The sequence below is a fragment of the Rhamphochromis longiceps genome, linkage group LG7 (assembly GCF_057381845.1).
Source record: "Rhamphochromis longiceps isolate RC_006_pf linkage group LG7, R_longiceps_female_GT1.1, whole genome shotgun sequence".
Lineage (NCBI taxonomy): Eukaryota > Metazoa > Chordata > Actinopteri > Cichliformes > Cichlidae > Rhamphochromis > Rhamphochromis longiceps.
Genome location: NC_140563.1, coordinates 8506654 through 8529850, shown reverse-complemented (window position 1 = coordinate 8529850; position 23197 = coordinate 8506654). Strand labels below are relative to the sequence as shown.

The window sequence follows — 23197 nt, the reverse complement described above, 5'->3', positions numbered from 1 at the left end:
TCGGCTTGCAGCTCTGCAGGGTTCATGAGAGTCACTGTGCTAGCATGAAGAAAGCGTATAATCTAGTGAATATATCTAAGGGCAAGAGTGAGGAGGCGGTGCAGTCCATCTGTATCAAGGTATCACAACTTTTCTTTCTTTTACAGAGGGCAGCGAGTCGAGGACTTGATGTGTAATTACAATTCAAGCTTTTTTAAGATTAGAGGGTTTAAGCAACATTACATTGGTTATGTTGGTCTTTATCGATTGCACTGGCATAGAGGAAATGTGTGGTTGGACACAAAGAGAGAGATATTTTACACATTAAGATGTAATTCTGAGATTTATTTGAAGAGTATCTGTGCAGTAGCTGCTTTGAATTTGAATGTCCACCTGTACCTCATTAAGTTAACTTTCACACTGCTCCAAGTCAAAGGTTAATAGCTTTTGTGTTAATGATTGGTGGCTTGTGTAAGTGGCAGCTATTTTTGGAAGGCGGTATTTAAGTGATTTTACGAAACACAAGGTTTTCTTATAACCATGTGTTTAAAAAAAAGCCCCCAGACTTTAAAATACAGCTTTATTTATATTTATTGGTGACTTTTTAATATAATTTATTTTTGTTTGTACCTGGTATTACTACACCCCATGTACAAAAGCCCTGGGCCACTTACAGGAAGTGCTTGGTCAGTTTTTATGGTGATGTTAATGCCTGGGGAGGTTTGAACTCTGCAGTTGTTGACACACTATGTGCCTCAGTAGAGCAGTGATCCTGCTCTGTGACTGTCACGGTCTGTGGGATTTGCTGTGGACTTCTGTTATCTGTGTTTCGTCTTAAATTCTAGTTTCCTTTATGCCTTTTACTGCTAGGCTGCTTTTTGATTCCTGTTAGTTTCATGTTTATTTCAGCATGTCATATTTTAGGTCAAGGTTAGGAGTTGTGGAGTTTAGTTACTCGTGTTTTAGACAATTCAGCTCTGATTATGCTTTAATCCCAGTCTGCTATAGAGTTTACTTCCATCTCATCCTCATGTGTCTTTTCTTGTACAGTTTGTTCAAGTTTCTTATCGATGTTCACTGCCTGTTTTATTTTGCTAGTTAATTGTCTCCTATGTCTTGTCTTTAATCAAATGCTGAAATCTCAAGGCAAACTTCAAGAAACAACAAAACCTTTATTTAGGTGAAGGATAAAAATCCAAAGAATTCATAGCAAAGTTCAAAATCTTCCTGAGCTCCAGAGGCACATTTTAAGACAAGTTGAACAGACTGAAAGCCTCGTTATACCCTGCAGTGCCTGGCAAACAGCACCATACAATAATGTTGTCATCAAACTGACATGTGCTGTCATAATCCGCCCTTACCGCCCATCGTCCACCACAGCTGTCTTGAAGACACAAGTGCACAGTTGTGTTAGTTTTTACTGTGAATTTAATGATATATCAGTGCATATACACATTCACTTATACTGAGGGAGCTATTGCAACAGCACAATGGTGTGGTGGTTTGCACTGTTGCCTCAAAGCAAGGTCCTGGGTCAGGAGCACTCCAGCTTCTCCCATACTCCAAGACATGTAGTGCCTTGCAGTGCAATTATTATCTTGCAGTTATATACATAGTAGGTAAGTGCGGCAGAGTGGGTAACAAAACACAGCTGAACTAGACCAGGAGCCAAACTGAAAACAGGCCACAAGAGACAAATGACTATCAAAATACAACAGGAGGTAACATGACAGAGAAACTCCTAACACCTAACTCTCATGTTTTTTAACTTGCTTTTGGTTGATTTTTATCTTTATGTTTTAGCTCCTGTGAAGCACTTTGTGATTTTTATCTTGAAAGGTGCTATATAGATAAGATTTTACTTGACTTTTTTACTTTACAAATACTTAACAAGATACGAGAGACTATAGGAGAATTACAAAGTAAAACACAAAGTAACACATATCACTCTAAACACAAGACTAGAAACCATAAAATAAAACAGAGGCCAAGGCAAAAGAAAATATGAACATCACAAGAAATTCATCACAGAAATGAAAACTTGAACCACCCACTAAAAATTCTAAACAAAAAAAAAAACCCTGAACTAAATTTAACTTTAATAGTGTTACTAAAACTGTAACCAAACAGAAAATATTTAATATCAAACCCTTTAGCGTTCTGCTCAACCAATTGGTAGAGCACATTTTCAGGCCCTATCTAACTGAGGCTTTTGCTGAAATTGACCTACCATGTTGAGTCTTTTCTACCAATTGGTTTACATCTGTAATGCCAAAAAAGTCCACCAGAAGGCACTGTGAATGGAAACTGTTGGCTCTTCTTATACCCCTCCCAACCAGGAAGTCAGAAACAAAAAAACATCCAACATATTTTGAGTGTTTTTGATGAAACTAAGATAGGAAGATATAATTTTTTCTTATATGACAGTGTTAGAGGACTTACTAAACAGATGTATTTCACTTGACAGCATTAAAAAAGTGAAATTAAATGTTTAATAAATTTTTTTAAATTTACCACTAGACCCATTTTCTTTATCCATTGCTATTGATAAATCACATTAAGTGTTAGCACAGCAAGAATATGCTGAAATAATTTCCTCAGTAAGTCATTTTTGTAACTTTCTGAGTTAATATTATTAAATATTGTAAAAATCAAGACTAACATGTGGAAATCACAAATATCACAACTGATTACCTTTTAACCAAATTACAGTATCTGGTAAATTAATATTACTAAGTTCTCAAAATTATAATTTCATGTTTAACAAGTACTATGTGGACGTTAAACAATTATATGGCTAAAAATCACATAGTCCTGTGGCATGATACTCATGTATACTCAGTTTTGGTCATGTATGACCAAACTGCACCGGTGGAGCTCCCCTGATGGCAGACAAAGACCTGTTGAAGAAGGGCCATGGAACCTGTTATTACAGGTCTGATGAAGGTCTGATTGTGGTGGTGGTGGTCAGAGGGCCCGGTGGCGCCAGTGTCCGGCAGCCTCGCCTCTGTCAGTGCGCCCCAGGGCGGCTGTGGCTACAATGTAGCTTGCCATCACCAGTGTGTGAATGTGTGTGTGAATGGGTGGATGACTGGTTGTGTAAAGCGCTTTGGGGTCCTTAGGGACTAGTAAAGCACTATTCAAATACAGGACATTTACCATTTTACCATGATTGCAATAAAATGGTTTGACAAGAAATGTGTTAACCTTCTAAACAATGCCTGTGGGTTCATGCCTCTTTCATTGGTCAAACGGTGGAGCAAAGAGCCCAATGCAAAGACCAATGCCCATCACTCATCCCTGTATATAATTAGCATATGGGAAGAATTAAGCTTTCTGATATGATATTACACCTGTATAAGACAAGTTATAAGTTACAAGTTAAGGAGATGGCATATTCCACTGTTCGGATACATCCTTGACTTGAATACCTGGTCTACAAGAGGGACTGTGCCCTACTGGACCAGAAACCGATGGCTCTCAAAAGGTTTCCACCTGGCTGTGTCTGAACCAAGTTAACAAGCCAGCATCTAGAGTTGGAGGACCATGATTCAGCTCTCCAAGACCACAGAATCAATGCTACACCCTAAGACCCCGACGACCAAAACCATGAGCAGGTGTGCTTGATTTGCACTGTTTTTATTTGATTTTGATTTTGCACAGTAGCATTCAATCAGAAATGGCCTGAATGGGAGTATTTTGTGCTGCAGCACATTTTTCACATTTGCAGACTAAAAAAACGATGTATTTTGTTGTTTGATATAATACTTTCCTTTGATGGAATGAAAACAGCAATGTTCACTGGCATGCTACTAGAAATAAACTGTATCCAATGCCCTGGATAGTTTTTGTTATCAATTTAATTATAATTTGGCCTTTTTTTTATAATTGTATTATCTAATGTATTTGTATGACATTTCATACTTTTACCATTACGTGACATCTCAACCGTTAGAGATCAATATTTTAAAAACTACAGGGTCTATTGAAAAAATATATATATTGATTGTGGTTATTACTCACCCAAATCAATAAGAAATGCAAACAAAAAAAAATCCATTGTTTTTTCTTGGTGTTGACCTCAAAGGGTTAATTCAAAGTTAAAAACCACAAAACCCACAGTTCTGAATCAGTGTTTTAGCATCTGCATACTCGTCCTGTGTCCTACTTGTGTTCCCTGGGTGGATCTCTGGTTGCCACTTGGTTGGGCTTGCTGCCCCTTATGTAACAAAGCTCGTCCTTTGTTTTTCTTTTGTTGTCCGCTTCAGAGACCTGTGTTTGGTTTCTCTTTCACACCATTCATTAGAGTGTCTTTACTTGGTCTGGCACTTCATGGCACTTCATGGCTCAGTTGCTGTGGTCTCTAAACACTTCCACTTTCCAATAATACCACTTGTGGGATATCTCAGCGGGAGGAAATTTCACAAACTGACTTGTTGCAATGGTGGCATCCTGTTACAGTACCACACCCTAATTTAGCAAGCTCTTAAGAACAATTCATGCTTTTATAAATGTTTGCACAGGCAGAGCGCACGGCTAGGTGCTGGATTTTATATACCTAACTTCAGAGATTATGAGGCGTGACCCAGTACTGTTGCCCATAAAGTGTATATTTAAACCAGATCAGCAAAGTTTACTAATGTTGTTAATGTTGACAAGAGACCTTTGCCAAACAAAGTATTTAAATGAGGCATGCTTGTCACAGTCTGGCGGAGGCAGACTGTATGGAGTGAACAAACTAAAACAAACAACAAAAAAAAACCTGGACATGAAACTTGGAAACATGGTGTGGAGAACGTGACGTGAACAACAGACGACCTGACAAAGAATGAACAGAAACACGCCGACTAAATACACACATGGGGAAACAGCTGACACTAGTCTGACATAATGAGACAAAGGAAGCAAATCTGACTACACTGACATAGGACACAGACCTTCAAAATAAAACAGGAGACATGAGACGCAGACATGACAATATAAACTTGACAACATAAGACACGCAGCATGAAACACATAAAGGGAGAGGGAAACTTAAATACAGGGGTAGAAAACACAAAGGGAATCTAATAAACAAATGAACTTAGCTACACTAAAGAACTTAAACGTAACATCCAAATAAACTAAAACTCAAAACGCTGGGTCAACAGACCAGGAACTTGACAATGCTGGGCTGTTTTAAATCAGCAGGTTTATGAAATAAATGTTCATGTATGTGGACTGTATTTCATTCATTGAAGAATTTGACGTGTAGAGGAGTGGCATCGTGAGAGTGGACAGTCTGTCACAGCAGCTCCTGTAGTTTCCTCAGTAATTTCCCTTGTGAGATCGATAATCTGCCTGTCTGTCTGTCTCTCTTACTTTAGTTTAATGGACCTCAGGGTGTCCAGTCTCTTTCCATGACTGCCTGCCCTGACTTAGTATTTTATGCCATTATAAAATTTATTTGGATTCTAGATTTCTTCTTGCACCCTCGGTCTAGTTTAAATGTGTGGTTAAGTTGGGGGATTTAAAAAATATTACCCTGCCTGGACTTAAAGATACCTGGAATTAAACTGTATCACATGTAATGAAAAGAAAGTTTTTTTCAGGAACGTAAACCCAGACCAATGCTTTTTTAAATGTGCAATATAAAAACCATAGGCTACCATCATTAAATACATGGCAAACCAAATCAATTCTGCATAACACTGTAGGTGTTCTGAGATGAGATTAGAAACCTGAACTCGTGCTTCACTAAGCTTTCCTGAAGGCAGACACCTTTTCCATGCATAATATCTTTTTCATTGCTTTGCTTTGTGTCATAAAAAAGCCTCAAACATATGTGTTAATCGCTTCTGTCTTGTTGTTTTTAGTTGCATGACTGCTGTGTTTCAGCCATGAGTGCAGTTTCTTGCTTTTTTCTTCTTTTTTGCTCACAGTTGTTGTTTTCTCCTTCTGTGGGGTTTGAAAGCAGCTGACGAGTTATGACAGCTAATAACAGAATTGAAACAAGTTAGTCAAACCCCCATTACTTTAGGAGCTATATGTTACTGTATTTTTTACATTACAAAAAATAAGCACCCTCTCCTTTCCTGTAATGCATCTCACAAGGTGCTAATGTTCCCATTTGAGGCTTATTAAGGATCAAGTTTGCAAAAAACAGAAATATGTTACATTTTCCAGAATGCAATCAAATGATATCTTAAATGCAAAGCTTCAAACACTTGAGGTCAGCGTGTGGGCGTGTTGGTCTTGGTGGGTGTGCACATATGTAAGAGAAAGAACAAAAGCAGAAAAAAAAATCTGCCATCCACAGAAAAGCTGAAGACAGGTGGTGAGCCTTCAGTAAGGCTGAGCTGTAGGTTTAAGTCTACGCGTGCAGCCAGGGAGCAGACATGGCCAAGTGGGATTCCTGTGGCAGCAGCCCAGCCTTCAAACAGCCACACTGGATGGTGAGATTGCAACAGATACAGAGATAAAAGAGAGAAATAGAAAGATTAATGACACAGATAGGCTGTGAGAAGAGAGTTAAAAGAAAGTTGGTGTTTTATGAGCAAATGTATCTGCTTTGACTGCCGCATCTATCTGCTTCAAACAGAGAGGAAAAAACTTTTGTGACCTGCTGAGAGGTAAAACTGAAATATTTGGTATCTGTCTTTTTGAGCCTGTCTGTGATTTCCTTTTATGATTCTTCAGCAAATACCGTTCACTGGCCAGAAGCAAGAATTCAACAGACCTCCCACAAGGACTGTTCGGTCCATGTCTCAGTCATCTACGGATAGCTTCGCTTCAGGTATGGAAACATGAAAACAGACTCGCTGTGAAGTCTAATCACATGTCTCTGATATATAAACTGAGCTGTTTTTTTGATCCCAGCATCGCAAACTGAGGATTAACCTGTAGGCCAAACCTTAATTAAAGTGAAAAGTCTTCTGCAGAATTAGGTCTCATTAATTTGGTCCTAATCTGCTCCATGAGCCTTTCTCAAAAATGTCAGTCACTGCCAGAGTATGTGCAGACTTCAAAGAGATCAGAGAAAAGAATCACCTAGTTATCAACAAGATAAAGGCTGGAAAACCTGAGCCAAAGAATCATGTGTTTCTGTAATACTCCTTCATGTGTCAGCCAGATGATTTGTCTCACATAGTCTAAATTATGTGTTGCAGTGCACAGTGACACCTCTGATGATGAGTCTTCTCCTCGAGACAAGCTTCAGAAATCCACCAAAGGCCCGTCTGACTTCTGCATCAAAAACATCAGTCAGGCTGATTTTGGACGCAAAGAAATAGAAATGGCAGAGCAAGGTACGCCAGTACCAACGGCCTTCAAACCACAGTTTATGCAGAAGTTACAATATAACAGTAAAATGAATGTTACTGCCCATCTAAAGAGGCTCTGTAGAGAAATGCACAAGAGGAGGATCTAAGACTGTCCTGGTTTTTGTGTCTTGATTCTCATCTGTGATATTTAGAAATGCCAGCTCTGATGAACCTGAGGAAAAGGGCAGGTGGGGAGAAACCGCTGGCTGGAGCCAAAGTAGTGGGCTGCACACACATCACTGCACAGACAGCGGTCAGTTCAACACACACACTGCTGTCAAATAAAGAAACAAGCACTGACAGGGATTTACAAAGTGCCAAATACAGATCTGGTTTGTTTCTTTAAATAAAGAGAAGAATATCACTATTTAGATTTTATTTTATTTCTATATTGCATATTATCCACAGTGCATCATATAATTCTGCATTAGCACTACTTCAGTGTCTAGAACCGGCCTCTGTGTGTTTATGGTGTCCTGCAGGTGCTGATTGAGACTCTGGCTGCGTTGGGGGCGCAGTGTCGCTGGGCGGCTTGTAACATTTTCTCGACTCAGAATGCTGTGGCAGCTGCTCTGGTTAAAGCAGGTACAGCTTCTGCACAAGCTCCTGGTTTTACTCTTCCTCCCTCTTACTTTTTTGACCATCACACATTTTTCATGCCACTTCCCTTCTCAGGCATCTCAGTGTTTGCGTGGAGAGGAGAATCGGAGGATGAGTTCTGGTGGTGTATTGACCATTGTGTCGGCACTGAGACCTGGCAGCCCAACATGGTATGATGATCGACTCTGCTTACACGTCACATAGCTTCCCCTAGAAGTACACAGTTCTTATGGTAGTTTCATTTTGATGGAGAGAGACAGGCTAGCAACCAAAAATGAACCAGAAAAAACACAATACATACAAGTTATAAACTGATTTGCATGTCATTGAGTGAAATAAGTATTTCATAACCAAGATGAGATTTGGTACTTGGTGGAGAACCCTTTGTTGGCAAACACAGTGGTAAAGTGTTTCTTGTAGCTGGTTACCAGCTGTGTACACCACAGCACGTTTCTGTATCGTTTAAAAAGACAGGCCTGCACATGTGGCTTCTTGAACACGAGGACCATTGCAGGCACTGCAAGATTTTAGTCCATTACCCCATAGTGTGTTACCAATGGTGTTTTTGGTGAGTGTGGTTCCTACTAACTTCAGATCACTAACAAGTTCCTCCGATATAATTTTGTGATGATTCACCACCTTTTTCAATTATCTCACCTCATGAGGCAAGATCTCACGTGGAGCTCCAAACCGAGAGCAACTAGTGATCATTTTATATTTCTTCCACTTTCGAATAATCAAGCCAGCAGTTGTTGTCTTCGAACCGCGCTTCTTGCTGATGGACTTGTAGGCCATTCCAGACTTGTGCAGATACTTCTTAAGATCAGAATTATCTGTAATTGATTGATTATAATCTGTGTGCTATATGGACTCACAACCAGCATGAATTACAGCAGGGTTGTAGGGGATCATTTCACTCAGTGTGGGGTTTTTTGTTATTTTTTCTTGATCTTTTATTGATATTCGGACTCTCTCCAGTAAAATGAAATTACCATGAAAATTAAACACTGTTCATTTATTTCTAAGTGAGCAAACTTACAAATTCAACAAGAGGTTGAATAATTATTTTCACTCACTGTATGCATAATGTGTCCTGTTTTTTTCAAAGCAGGTCTATTATACACATTTCCAGCTCTATATCCTTAGCTATGTTTTCCTGCAGCCTCATCTGGAGTCTTAAAATAAACTTCTTTGAGCTAACTTTCTCCTAAATGTTGGCTTTCACCTGATAGCTTCATGTGCAGATTCTCTTAAGAGAGATTAATGTAATATTTAAGCATACATTTCAGGAGGAGTGTATTTGTACTCACATCCTCCGTGGTATTTCAGAAGATACTGTTCGTGTTTGAAGACTTTTTGTAGCCTCAGATCTTAAACACCATTAGTATTTCAAATATAATTAATACTTGGTAAACTGTTCCTTTACACTCAAATTTTCAACGCAATTTATTGGAATTTATTGGAATCTTAATGAATAATTATTTGAGTACATGAACCTTTGATTTTATATATTTCAGATGCATTTTATTGAAAATTATTGCTTCATGTTTATGTGGGCCAAGAACCATTTGACCTACAATTCAGTGTGTTATCTACAAATGCTTCCATGAAGGTGCCTCGAGCTTGTTTTTCTTATTATTCCCAGGTCCTCGATGACGGTGGTGACTTGACTGACTGGATCTATAAGAAGTATCCGGAACTGTTTAAGAATCTCAAAGGTGTTGTGGAGGAAAGCATCACAGGGATCTATCGGTGAGTGTAAACACGAAGCTCGAATGACTTTAAGGTTACAAAGTCAATCTGCAGCTCACGTGGGTGTTTCCGTGCCTCTGATTCAGGTTGTACCAGCTGTCAAAGGCAGGCAGACTGTCTGTTCCTGCTATGAATGTCAACGATTCGGTGACCAAACAGAAGTTTGACAACCTGTACTTCTGCAAGGAGTCTGTACTGGAAGGGTAATTAATCCTGTTGCGACTATTGGAGATTATGTATCGGAATTTCAGGAGCAGGACCACGCCTCCAAACACGCTCCTTCCGGTTGTCATCTATATAGGTTGACAAACTGTCTGTCAAACCTAAAATGAGGTCATGGGCCCAGCCAGTGAATAAACAGATAAAAACACCAGCATAGCAGCAAACTGACCATGATCAACTCTGCTTCCAGGCTGAAGCGGACCACTGACATCATGTTTGGAGGAAAGCAGGTGGTGGTGTGTGGATATGGCGAGGTTAGTGGGATATAAAGTGTTTGCCCCGTGAAATAACCCACATTTAAGCCACTCGGCCAGACTGTGTTGAATTTCTTTTTCTCGTAGGTTGGAAAAGGCTGCTGCGCTGCCCTAAAAGCACTGGGTGCTATAGTGTATGTCACAGAAGTGGATCCTATCTGTGCCCTTCAGGCCTGGTATGAATAGAAGAAGCTTTTATCAACCAAGATGTGAAGTGTTCCCTCCTCTTACGCCACACCATGAAAAAAACATGATGAAATACTGTTTTAACCCTGTCCTCTTATCCCCCACTCCACTCAGCATGGATGGCTTCAGAGTAATTAAACTGAGTGAAATAGTCAGACATATAGACATGGTCATCACCTGCACAGGTGACTGCTGTCATCCTATGATTAATACTTTTTTTTTTAAACAAAACAATCAAAATATTATTTTTAATTAATTTTTTTTTCACCTGTTTTTTGTTTTTTTTTACTCACTGCTTCTCTGCAGGGAATAAAAATGTTGTGATGAGAGAACATCTGGACAAAATGAAGAATGGCTGCATAGTCTGCAACATGGGACACTCCAGCAGTGAGATAGATTTGGTAAAGACACATGTTGTGTGTGCGTGTATAGGCCTCTATATGTGAATGATTTGGCGTTAAACTATAGATTCCTATGTCTCAGGCTGGTCTGCGGTCTTTAGATCTGAAGTGGGTGCATGTGAGACCTCGGGTGGATCACGTCATCTGGCCTGATGGCAAGAGAATTGTCTTGCTGGCAGAGGTGAGGATACTCTGTTCTTCTAATGAGGCCCAAATCATGTAAGGACTTTAAATGTGTGACCTTAAAGTACACTGCTTATTTAGCAAGAGAAATATGCGCTCTTCTTAATGTATTATAAGGAACAGATGGATGAATCTGAGAGATTCTGAGATAAAAATAGAGAGAAATTCAGAAAAGAAAAGCAGCAATTATGATATAAAGACCAGGTGTGTATCCTCCAAAAGTAAATAATAACATCAGACAGCACAGGAAGAGCATTTGTGTACGCTGTGCTTTAAACTGGGGGCTCATACTACACTAATCATAACGTTATCCTGTTTAGTACATACAAACCACAGTTCAATTGGGATGAAATATTATTTCAAATGGTTGTAATCATAGCCGCTCTTACGTGATTTGTTTTCATTTAGTATTGACTTTCCTCTCAGGGTCGTTTGCTGAATCTGAGCTGCTCTACCGTGCCCTCATTTGTCCTCTCCATCACTGCCGCTACCCAGGTAAGAAAACAGATTTACAAAGTGGTTATTCTTTTCTAAATGCATCACAGCAGCTCTGTCAGTCATTAGGCTGCTCGCAGTCACTTTTAGTTAACGTTCGCTGTTATGTTTCAGGCCATGGCTCTCATAGAGCTGTACAATGCCCCAGAAGGAAGATACAACAAGGATGTCTACCTGCTGCCAAAGAAGATGGGCAAGTTACAATGCATTCTTCATTTTAAAAAGGACCTTTTCCCTCCCACTGTTGCCAAGTGCTTGCACATGTTGGTTGTAGGGTTTTTACCTTTTAATATAAAGTGTCTTGAGGACTGTTGTTGTATCTGGTGCTATACAATTAAAACTGAATTTAATTTAATTACTTTCTCTTTCTATCCCACAGCTGTTAATGTATCTTGTACTCGATACTAAGCTTTAGTTACTTACCATTTTGTATTGGAAATCTACATTATATAAGTGAATACCTGTAATACAGTCATTAAAAAGTTACAAAATTAAAATGCATATAAATGAATTAATAATTATGATCTAATAATATAAAGTATTGATTGTGGAAAAGTGCCATTCTACATAATGACTACATTTACTTTAGTGTTACTAGATACTTTAAATATGTTTTTTATATTATATAGCATGATAATTATTAAGCTACTTAAAAGGGGATTTTATTTAATTTAAGTTAAAAAAAAAAGTCTAAATACTTTTTTGCACTTTGCACTATCCAACACAAAATCAAGCTTGAAAACATTCACATAATACATTTGTAATGGGTCTCAGGGCTGCACATAAGCCTGAAAATCATATTAAATGTTTTATAGACCATTATAATTTTATTTTGTCATTAATTATTCTTTTTCCTGTTTTATCAGTATAGCCAAGAAGAAAATTAAGGTGTGATAATCTTTGTGTCTCCATATTTTCAGATGAATACGTGGCCAGCCTTCACCTGCCGATATTTGACGCACACCTCACAGAGTTGTCAGATGATCAGGCCAAGTACATGGGCATCAGCAAACACGGACCCTTCAAACCAAACTATTACAGGCATAAACTTCTCTCTCACATAGACAAACACTAACACACATTTTAACGTTTAATGTTTCTGATCTTTTTCTGTTTTTGTTGTAACAGGTATTGATGTTTTGCTCACAAAATTGACGGACAGACGATCTTCAGAAAAGCTGCTGTGAAAACAGGAGCGCTGACGCCCTCTACAGTCTGAAGCTTTACAGAGTGTATCTGAAGCAACAGCATATTACAGTTTTTTACAGATGCTAGGACACATTTCTCAATACTTAGGTCACTTTTGCAAAACTCTTCACACAATCCTCCTAACTGACCTTCAGCTTGGCAAAGCAGTTCATTTCACATTCAAAATGCACTACAACTACCAAAACACTTCATTCAGGTCTCAAATAAACTCATTCTTCCAGAACACTAGCAAAGGTTGACAGCCGACAAACACACTTTGTCACCCACAAAACAATGACCTAAAAAACACTAACAACATGTAGCATTACACAGTGTTTTCTTGTGTAAAACAAGGACACATCTCTGTTTATAATTTCAATATATGTTACTGGAATGAATCAGACATCATGCAGAATTCGTTAATATTTGTTTCTGTATTTTTTTTTTTTTGCACTAAGTAATCCCAAAATACAAGAATTTGTATACACACCATCCACTGATACACATACAATAGTAATGCTATTCTACTCGGTCTTCTCCATTTGGCCACAGGTTCTCATCCACATCACATCTCATGTCATCTAGGGCGATACACCTAGGAAAGAATCTTCTGGCTGCCAGAATTGAAGGAGTTGAAAAATTGAAGGAGTAACACCTGTGTAGATGTTCATCTACAATGAGAATCAGCTGTGGCTGGTTAAACTGCATTTTTAGATTTACAGTTTTTCTCAGTCGCTTTGGTGCGTTTCTCAGATCAGAATTGAAATTCTCATAACTATTAGTTCAACCTCCACAACACTCAGTCATTTGTGCACATCATAGTAGCAATTTCTCCTCTCTCTGAACAAACTGCAAATGATTTTGGACATGAATCAGTTGCTTCCATACATTTCCCTGCTGCTTTCTGACATTTCCATTTGCTTATGTCATGTCAGTCAAAAGTAATCATACCTATGGATGCTGAATAGTCGTTCCCAATAAAACTAATAGTCATACATCCATTGCTTAAGTCATCACACACAAAATTGTTGAATTAGTTATCACATGCCAAATATTGGCCATCTGTCAAGCAAATCCTATACCTTTCTGTATCATTTTTCCTGGAAATGTCTCCGAAATTGAACAATTGATCTCAGGTGAATTACAGCTGTCACTCATGAGGAGGCTCTACCAAATTGGTGATTTTATGTTTACATGTATTCTACAGTGAACAAGTGACTGTAGCATATTTTTCTTTTGCACAATTCTGTAGGATTACAAACACTTCTACACAATGGAAATGTGAAACGTACATATTCAGTGTCTCAGTTACTCCCAAGACTCCCATAACATCTACAGTGACTTTACTGCACATTTCAGATGGCTGTACAGGTAGGCCATAGTGCTGTCGTCAGCATTTTCAGGTGTCACCAATTGTTTTTGCAATGGGAAACACTGAAATTATAAACTGTCATAGTGGAAACATGACAATGCCATTTGACTATCTTGTTCATAAAGATGGTGTCAAGACTTTTCATTTTGATGGCACTGACAGTTTCATTGACATGGATACTTGCTTTTGAGGTATGGATAATCAATTCTGTGCATGTGACGTGCTTTTGCAGGCTATCCACTAGGTTTTGCAGTTTGCACTAATTGTTTTGGGAAATGCACTAACTGCTGTGCAAATGTTAATGGTGTTCTGAGAAACGCGCCAAAGCGACTGAGAAAAACTGTAAAATATGTTTCAATAAAATATTGCTGTTGCATTTTGCTGTCTTTTCAAGTTTTGCATTGTGTTATTGTTTTGGCCATGAGTTTAACAGTTTTGAAAACAGTATGTAAGCACATGCAAAATGTCCTGTACGTACAAAGATTTTTGGCAGTTGTTGTGTCTGAGTGAGAAAATAATTCATGAAATTTGAGAGATGTAGTCATTGAATGCATTTTGTGCCAAAACAATGATAACTGGTCCTCAGTTTAGCCCACATAGACTTCTGTTGTGCTCACTGTGTGAGGAGTTTTGCAAACGTGACCTAAGTATTGAGAAATGTGTCCTAGCGTCTGTAAAAAACTGTAAGACTGACTTTTCTGTATTCCTATGTATTGTACACTGTTCCAGATTTTCACATTGTCCACAGTAACCAGAATTTAATCAGTATGATGTCTTAATTCAAGAGGGAGGAAATGAAAAACTGTTCTGAATGGGACGGAGTTGCTTTTCTATCAGCTGAATGGAGTACCTGAAAACGTACTCTTGTCACATCACCTAAAACCCCCATCCTTTTCTAACATTTAGATAAATTAATTTTAACTAACAGGCAAGTTGTTAGACTTTTGTACATATAAATATAAAATAATTATTATAATAAAAAATACATTTTACTCTTTCTGCATTTCTGCTTTATAACTTGAAAACACCAAAACCACCAATGAACTTTCTAACTTATAAACCATAGAACAACTTAATGAACACTATTTGACTTATTTGTATTGATAGATACGGTTGCAGTTGTGTACAACCTTGTATATTCAGGTCTACTTCTGGTTTCCAAGAATTAAAATATATAGTAAATGGGCTGGTTCTGCCTCATTCACAAAAGCCATGTTTCCCCTTCACGCTAGTGCTTTCTGTTTAACATTCACACACCAAAAAAATGCATCTGAGAGCAACTTGGGGTTCACACTTTAGTTGCCAGGGATTGCACTACCAGCTTAACAATTTAGCCAGAGCTTGACAAAGACTGTGCACTGTGAGTTTCACCCACTAGGACAGGGGTGGCCAACCAGTCAGAGACCAAGAGCCACTTTTTTTTTTACTGTGTTACCGCAAAGAGCCACATCATACGCATGGGCACACATGAACATCACCCATCCTTTCCTCCCTCTCTCTCTCTCTCTCTCTCACACACACACACACACACACACACACACACACACATCTCTGCTCAGCCAGATTTATTGTAAATGTCACACACCAACATGATAATGACAGAAATGGACTCCTACAGTACTAAAACCACAGGCCAGTCATTTTCAACAATGAACATTGTGTGCACTGTCTCACACACACAAACTCTCAGTTCAACCAAGTCCACAAACAAAAATATAATAATCTACAATAGCATTTACTTTTATAATGCATGTTGTTTAGTGGGACTTCTGGCATTCCTTGCCTTGAACAATCCTCTTTAAATCTGGCTTGTATTCCGTTGTTGTCACTCGAAGCAATTCTTTCACATGTGTGTCAGTCAGAACAGATCGATGCTTTGATTTCACATGTTTTAGGGTAGAAAACACAGACTCGCAGACGTATGTTGACCCAAACATTGACAGTATCTTAAGCGCAGCCCGTTTGACATTGGGGTATTTTTCCATTGGCACACTTTTCCAGAACTCAATGGTCCCTTCCCTTAAAGCAGGTTTCAATTGGTCCTCTTCACAAAGATCGATCATCTCCAACTCAGCCGCAGCTCCATCTGTGACTAGCGGGACTTTCAAACAGCCGGTCTCTGCATTAAATGGGTCGACGAGGAACGTAATCTGTGGCCTTTTCAATTGTAGATCATGGAACCGGGTCACGAAGCTTTCGTGCAAGTTTTCAATCAGCATTGCATATCTGGCTCTTTGCTTACTCAGGGCAGCACTGGCGACTTGCCCGCTGGCTTTTAGCAGAGTGGGAAAATGCGTTAAATCTCCCTTTTGAATATGTGTCTTGAACAGCTTCAGTTTGTTGACAAACGCAAACACACTTTGCACTAGGTCAGGGAGCATTTTTAACTTACCCTGCAGGGTCAGGTTCAGTCTGTCCAAGTGACACAGCATGTCGACCAAAAAGGCCAGATCCATAATCCACTTGAGGTCCGAGAGCTCGGGATAGTCCTTGTCCTTCTTTTCCATAAACAGTTTCACGGCATCCAAAAGCTCAAAGAAGCGAGAGAGTACCTGGCCTTTTGACAGCCACCTCACAGTGCAGTGCAGCGGCAGGTCACCTGGAAGCCCTTGGTCCAGCTCAGCGATGAGATTCTTGAATTGCCTGTGGTTAAGCGCATGTGTGCGGATATAGTTGCCAATTTCCATCACAGGCTTCATGACGTTATCTAAATTCAATGATTTAGACACGAGTTGCTCCATGTGGATGATGCAGTGGAAATTCCAAAAGTCAGGAATAGTTTGGTCAGCTTTGCACAGCCCCACAAGCCCGTTCACAGATCCCATCATGGCTGGTGCTCCATCCGTGGCTATTGCAGTTAATTTCGTTATGGGCAGATTTGCTTTTTCAAATGCAGCCATCATGGTTTCTTTCACATCTATGCCACGGGTTCTGTCTTTTAATGGCACAATATCCAGGAGTTCTTCTTTGATCACACAATCGTTTGAAACAGACCGTGCAAATATTGCCAACTGAGGCTTGTCTTGTATAAAACAACTCTCATCCAATGCGACACTAAAATACTCACATGCTTGAAGGTCAGAGTGCAACTGTGATTCAATAGCCGTGTTAATGTCCGATATTCTGTGTTCAACAGTGTGGCGGGACAGTTGGACGTCTGATACCATGCGTTTTAATTTGTCGTTTTCAGGAGACAAGATTTCAACAACATCACTGAGGCATTTTTTAACGAACTCCCCTTCATTGTATGGCTTTTTAGCCCGTGCAATGTTCCAAGCCAGCTGATAGGATGCGAGCGTTATGGTCTCTGACCGCTTCGCAAATTTTTGGAAAAACTGTATCTGCTTTTCTGCCTGACTTTTCAAAGTGGCCAACTCGTGCTTGCGAAGTTCAGTCCCTTTTGGAAATTCGAGGTCGATGTTAGCATGGAGTGAGCTGAAGTGGCGCTGAAGATTTGAAGCTTTGAAATGCGCTAATGACGTCTGACATATAAGGCAGAATGGCTTACCATTGCGTTCAACAAAAAAATATAAACTCTCCCACTCTGTTAAAAACGTCCTGTGTTCATCTTCATATTTTCTTTTTGCTGTGCATTTTTTTCCTGCCATTTTAAGGGCGAACTTGCTCCTACTGGGAAACTTTGCGGTATTTTCATCTCACACACATGCGCATTTGATGAAAATACCGTATTGAACTCAAGCGAAGCGAACGCGCACATTTTAAAACAACAACATAAAAAAAATCAAAACACAAACATAAACTTTGATATGAACGTAAGAGCCGCATGAAACCAGGCAAAGAGCCGCATGCGGCTCGAGAGCCGCGGGTTGGCCACCCCTGCACTAGGAGGAGGAATAGTAACATTATCGTTTGGTAAGCTGTGGTCCTAATTGCTTGTATGTGTGTTGTGTGGTGTTAGTTCAGCAAGCATTACACACACACGCAGGTAGGAACAGAGGATTACCGGAGTTGACTCCTTTCTTTATTTTTCTTTTTTCTTCTTCAAAACCACAACCAGAACAACATACTCACTAGCGCCCTCTAGCGCTTCTGGTAAATGCATCTACAGAACAAATGCAATAGTATGTGTGGACACAACAATGTGTCACTGTCAGAGCCTTCAGTGCTGCTATCCTTGTATGGAGTATCTGAAACCTGTGTGTGTGTGTGTGTGTGTGTGTGTGTGTGTGTGTGTGTGTGTGTGTGTGTGTGTGTGTGTGTGTGTGTGTGTGTGTGTTAATACTGTGCTTTGGGGACATGAAGCCACACAGTCACAATATGTATCTGAAACCTGTGTGTGTGTGTGTGTGTGTGTGTGTGTGTGTGTGTGTGTGTGTGTGTGTGTGTGTGTGTGTGTGTGTGTGTGTGTGTGTGTGTGTTAATACTGTGCTTTGGGGACATGAAGCCACACAGTCACAATATGTGGGCTACCTCCATTGTGAGGTCAATAAGTCCCCATAACATATATCACCAAATTTTAAGGTGAAGGCTTTGCTAAAGGTTAGGGTAAAAGTGCAGTACTGTAACTTGATGGAATGTATTACTAAATTCAGTAATTACCTTAAAGTTGCATTTATGTTGTTACTTGTGCCACAAAGATTCTTCAGATATCTGCACGCCAGGTCGATAGAAAAAAAATCATAAAGCAAACATGCATTTTTTTTTCCTGCACGGTTGCACTGCACTCAGATGCTTTCATTTCGTATGCTGGAGGAGGAAAATTGTGGCGCAGTACAGAGACACAGCTTTTCAGGAGCAGAAATATAGACAGCACTTTTATTTTTATTCCAGAAAAGGGACAAAAGTGTGATGGTAATGGGCAAACTGTTGCCAGGACAGAAACAATCACAATAAGTTCAAACAAAAGTAAAGATTTTTTTAATCTTTACTTTTGTTGTCACACCTTCACGTTCATATGTAAATACTAAAAGAAAGATTGTACGTGTGTCTTCATTAGGATAGGGATTCATGTTGGTATTAGTGTGTGGGACTGTAGCCTAAAGTTTTATATTGTTACGTGATAGTTATGAGACATTGCATTTGAGGTCATTTTATGGAGTAATGAGAAAGTACTGTAGTGAGTAGTGTAACAATTTACTTAGTACTTGGGAAACATGGGAAACATAGAAACCCCAACAATTAGACCCCATATGAGCACTTTGGCTTGCTAATATAAAGCCCCCAGCAGCCCTGACTTATTGCAACATAACTAAGGGAGGATTCAGTGTCACCCTAACTATATGCTTTATTAAAAAGGAAAGTTTTAAGATTAATCTTAAAAGTAGAGAGGGTGTATTTCTCCAAAATCCAAATTGGAAGCTGGTTTTCATAGAAAAGGGGCCTGAAAGTTGAAGGCTCTGCCTCCCATTCCCACAGGTGTAGACCTAGAGGAAATAACGAATGGGAGATGTAAACATTTGCACTGCCATTTACAAAAGCCTTTGTTGGAAGATAAAACGCAAATATTTACTGTAGACTGTCTTAAAGTTGGGTTATGTTGCTTTCCAGCAAAATTAGAAGCATTGCTGGAAAGGTTAATGGTAAATGGACTTGTTCTTATATAGCATATTTAACTATAAATAAACTATATGTAGTTTGTTGCTCAATCTGTCCTGTAATTATAACACATAAAAATTTTGTTGCTTTGCAGATTTTTTTTTAATGTGGATTCATTGTAAAAAATACAAATTTCTTTAATAGATTGTGTAAAAACAAAACCTTTTCTGTCATTTTATTGTTTATCTATTAGTTAATAAATTTTGTGTGGTATGAATAGCCACGGGGGAGGCCTTTTTCAGTATGAAAATAACATTTATAAAAGCACCGGTAAAATATTTGACACCCCTGTGTTAGGCGTAAACTAATACAATATGAGGTTGCATGAATTTAAATTTAAATTAATCGGCTGAATCAGAAAACCAATAAATACACTATTTGGTTCTGTTATTAAAGTTCTGGGGAGTTAGATGGGTTAACAACCTCTTTCCCTGAGATAATTTGAGGCAGTCAAAATAATTTTGTACTGACATCATTCGCTCTACATGTGTTCCTCGCAGACACTACGTAATTAACTGTATATCCAGAAAATCCAGCTGGTCATATGACAGTGATTATCTGTTTTCCTCAAGTGTCTGCCTCTGGTCATGTAGTCCTAAAAATACCCCCAGTCCCTGGATTATTGTAATCCAGTCTTCCTCTTTGTACGCGTGTGTGTTTATAGTGCATGGCCTCTATACTTCTTTAACTATATAATACGATTCTTTATGGCAGCAGACTAAAGCTCACAATGCTGCATCTAATACTCTGATAACGTAACAATAAAATTTACCCGAAAAACAAGTTTTGCTTCCAAATCCCAGCTTTTCTTTGACTTCCTCAAGCATTTTTTGGTCGTTTGTATTGTGAGATAATCTCAAATGAATCAACACTTACCATCCTGTTGAGATTAAAACACTTTTATTGTAACAGAGGAGCTGCACAGTGATGTACAACGGAAAGAAGCAGTTGAGACAACAGCTATTAAACTGCCATTAGCGCGTGTGATTAATGAGGAGATCCTTCCATAACTTCCACACCCAATCTAATCTAATGATACCACTCATTCTGTTGTATTACCAGACTCTCGAAATCAGAGGGGGGTTAGTATGTGTGTGAAAGAGGGGTGTGTGTCCTAGGGCAGAGCTGCTGATAATCCATTGGTTGGTGATGCATCTGCAGAAGACAGATGGTCAGTGCAGCCTATGCTGTTGGATGTGGTAAGCTGAGTTTGTAAGCAGTTTTAGCAACCAGGAAGTTGTGTATCAGGATTTCATTCCTCTCTCTGTGTGTGTGTGTGTGTGTGTGTGTGTGTGTGTGTGTGTGTGTGTGTGTGTGTGTGTGTGTGTGTGTGTGTGTGTATCATTGTGTCCTCCCACTAAGGGATTCTCCCTAAAGAGCTTTGATGCCTTCCCTGCATCACTGCACGGTCTAATCACTCGTACCAGCTGTCAGCATGTCGGCCTCCCTCTTTCCTCTCTCTTCTGGCACCACTTAACCTCAGGTCCTCTGCAGTCGGCCATAATGGACTCTCACGGCATTCGGACTGAAACATGATGAACATACATCAGCCGCTCATTGCTCCGGCGGTGCTGCACAGATGAAGCCCTGCCAGCTATATGTTTTGTCCTTTTATGAATGCGCTGTACTTCAGTATAACCTTAAGCTACTTTATGGACGTGTTAAATTAAGAACACAGATTTTTCACTTTTCTCCACATCACTCTTAAACCATGTGTTCTTCCTAGTTTTGACTTCATTTTTATTCAAATTCAGGTGTTTAGCTAAATCATTTTTGTACATCTGCATACTTACGTTATAGAAACACTGAAATCTACATAATACGTTTAATGATGGAAACATTTAAAGACAAATTTCATTTCGTAACAGATTTTAGATACATTTTATTGGAATTTTCCAAGCTGTAAAACACCTGTTTTATGTTTTGGACGTTTATTTAACTGTTTAAACATACTATCTCTACATAAAGGTTCGATTATTACTTGGAAGTCTCCCAAAAAATCATAATTTCAGAAATATAAACTCTTTATTTTAACATGTAGAGGTCTCAAAAAGTGTACATATCAAACGTCACTATCACTATGTGCACTGTATGTTAAACTGCAGATTGTAAGCATCACCTTTTGTCTCTTTAACTTCCCGAAAGTAGAACTGAGGATTTTATTGCAAGCCCTCAAAGATAGTTACAACCCTGTGAATGTAACAAATGCATCTAGCCTCAGTTTAACATCATTTTGCACCGCTTCACTTCAGTTCTTTCCTGACTGAGAAAGATCTGGTTGCACCATCAGCACAGCTTCTGTATCTGCTGCTGCTGTTAGCAGATTTGCAGCTACAGCTATTTACAGCTGCTCCTTTCAGACAAACGAGCACTACTGATTTCTCAATCAGGGCAAATGATTGTCAGTTCAAAGCTTAATGGTCTGCACATGGATTATTGTCTCATGGCCTGATAATCAAAGTGTCCTTTGGTTCGTACTTTGAGTGTTTAAGGCCTGAGATTACAGAAGAGTTAGATATTGTGATCGACAAACCGCGTTCAAGAAAACTCTGAGAAGCATCGCAGCTTCAGGAGGTTTAGAGACAGACTGGGTGGACTTCAGAAGTGTTTGTCCTTGTGTCTTGTTCCTTCCAAATATTGGAAATTTTCTCCATCCTTGCAGATTTCTAAAGTGTTCTGAGACTGCAAGAACGCTCAGGGGGGGATCATCAGTTTTAACCCCATGCTGCTCCGCCTGCAGTCACTCACACAAGCGACACCTGAACCTGCTGACCTTTTTTGACACCAGGATTTAAAAAAAAAAAAGGTTATGGCCCTTTTCCAAGCACCTTGTCCTGCAGTGAGTCCCCTTGTGGAGGGTGAATGGGCAAAAGCTCTCAGTCAGTTGTTGGCAAGTCTAGAACCACCGGATCCTTCCAACTCACCAGAGTGAGTTCTACCATTGCCAAACACTGTGGGAGAGTGCACCGGTAACCACCACCAGATCTGTTACATGGAGCAGCATCTCAGAGATAAAGCCTCCATGGCAACCAGCGACATCTGAGATAGACGACCCAATCGATGAGATCCACAGTTCAACCTCCCCATCCCTCCCTCTCCTCTCTCTGTGGTTCTCACTGTTGCACAAAGATAGTACACAGGAGGCATTAGAAAAAAGTTTGGATTCCTTTAATCTGAAAAGCTGCACGTCTGTCTCATCCTATATTGGCACCACACATGATTGCTCAAAAGAGGAGAAACAAAGCAAAAATGTGCTAGTGCCAAAATGGGCAAAGAAGACTTGGCGTGAGGTCGAGAGTAGATCCATCAATCACAAACTTCAGAATCAGAATGAGGACACCAACGTAGGCTGTGTGGTTCTGTCTCTACTCTGTTTATGGCCCTATGGTAATTCACTGATAGTGTGCTGTGACAGTGAATTCTACCAGTGCCATACACAGAACAGGAGGAGAAGGAAGTGAAGTCTGACTATTCTGCAATAGAGCAACAGCACAATTGTGAATCCTGACTGGACCTCCGTGTCTTTTCTGCGAAGCTACCACTAACCTTTTGAAGTTTTGTGTTTTGGTGCCAGTGGTTTTGCAGTCACATGCAGAGTCTGTATCAGAATCAGTAGTGTCCTTCCCTCATCTCTGTTTTGTTTATAGCTCACAGGATAGTGAGTAAATCCAGCTATGCCATCTGCTGCTGGGCTACTGGATCGGACTG

The 23197-nt window shown here is 39.5% G+C and overlaps 2 protein-coding genes across 3 annotated transcripts; one reads left to right on the top strand and one right to left on the bottom strand.

Moving 5' to 3' along the window:
- On the top strand, positions 1-14895 carry LOC146664712 (S-adenosylhomocysteine hydrolase-like protein 2). Of its 2 annotated transcripts, none has more exons than XM_085411942.1 (17): positions 1-119; positions 6658-6754; positions 7128-7265; positions 7433-7533; positions 7763-7865; positions 7956-8050; positions 9526-9632; positions 9719-9835; positions 10045-10108; positions 10196-10284; positions 10409-10479; positions 10601-10695; positions 10778-10876; positions 11305-11373; positions 11488-11566; positions 12294-12414; positions 12502-14895. In XM_085411942.1, exons 1-17 carry the CDS (start codon positions 45-47, stop codon positions 12506-12508), a joined length of 1527 nt encoding a protein of 508 aa, XP_085268068.1. In that variant the 5' UTR covers positions 1-44; the 3' UTR covers positions 12509-14895. The 2 variants fall into 2 exon arrangements, with proteins under 2 accessions (XP_085268068.1, XP_085268069.1); XM_085411943.1 differs by lacking the exon at positions 1-119 and adding an exon at positions 158-3596 and having other exon boundaries at positions 12502-14894.
- Positions 14896-15690: 795 nt separating this feature from the next.
- LOC146664711 (general transcription factor II-I repeat domain-containing protein 2A-like) lies at positions 15691-16632 on the bottom strand. Its single transcript, XM_085411505.1, has one exon. It carries the CDS (start codon positions 16630-16632, stop codon positions 15691-15693), a length of 942 nt encoding a protein of 313 aa, XP_085267631.1.
- Positions 16633-23197: the final 6565 nt, after the last annotated feature.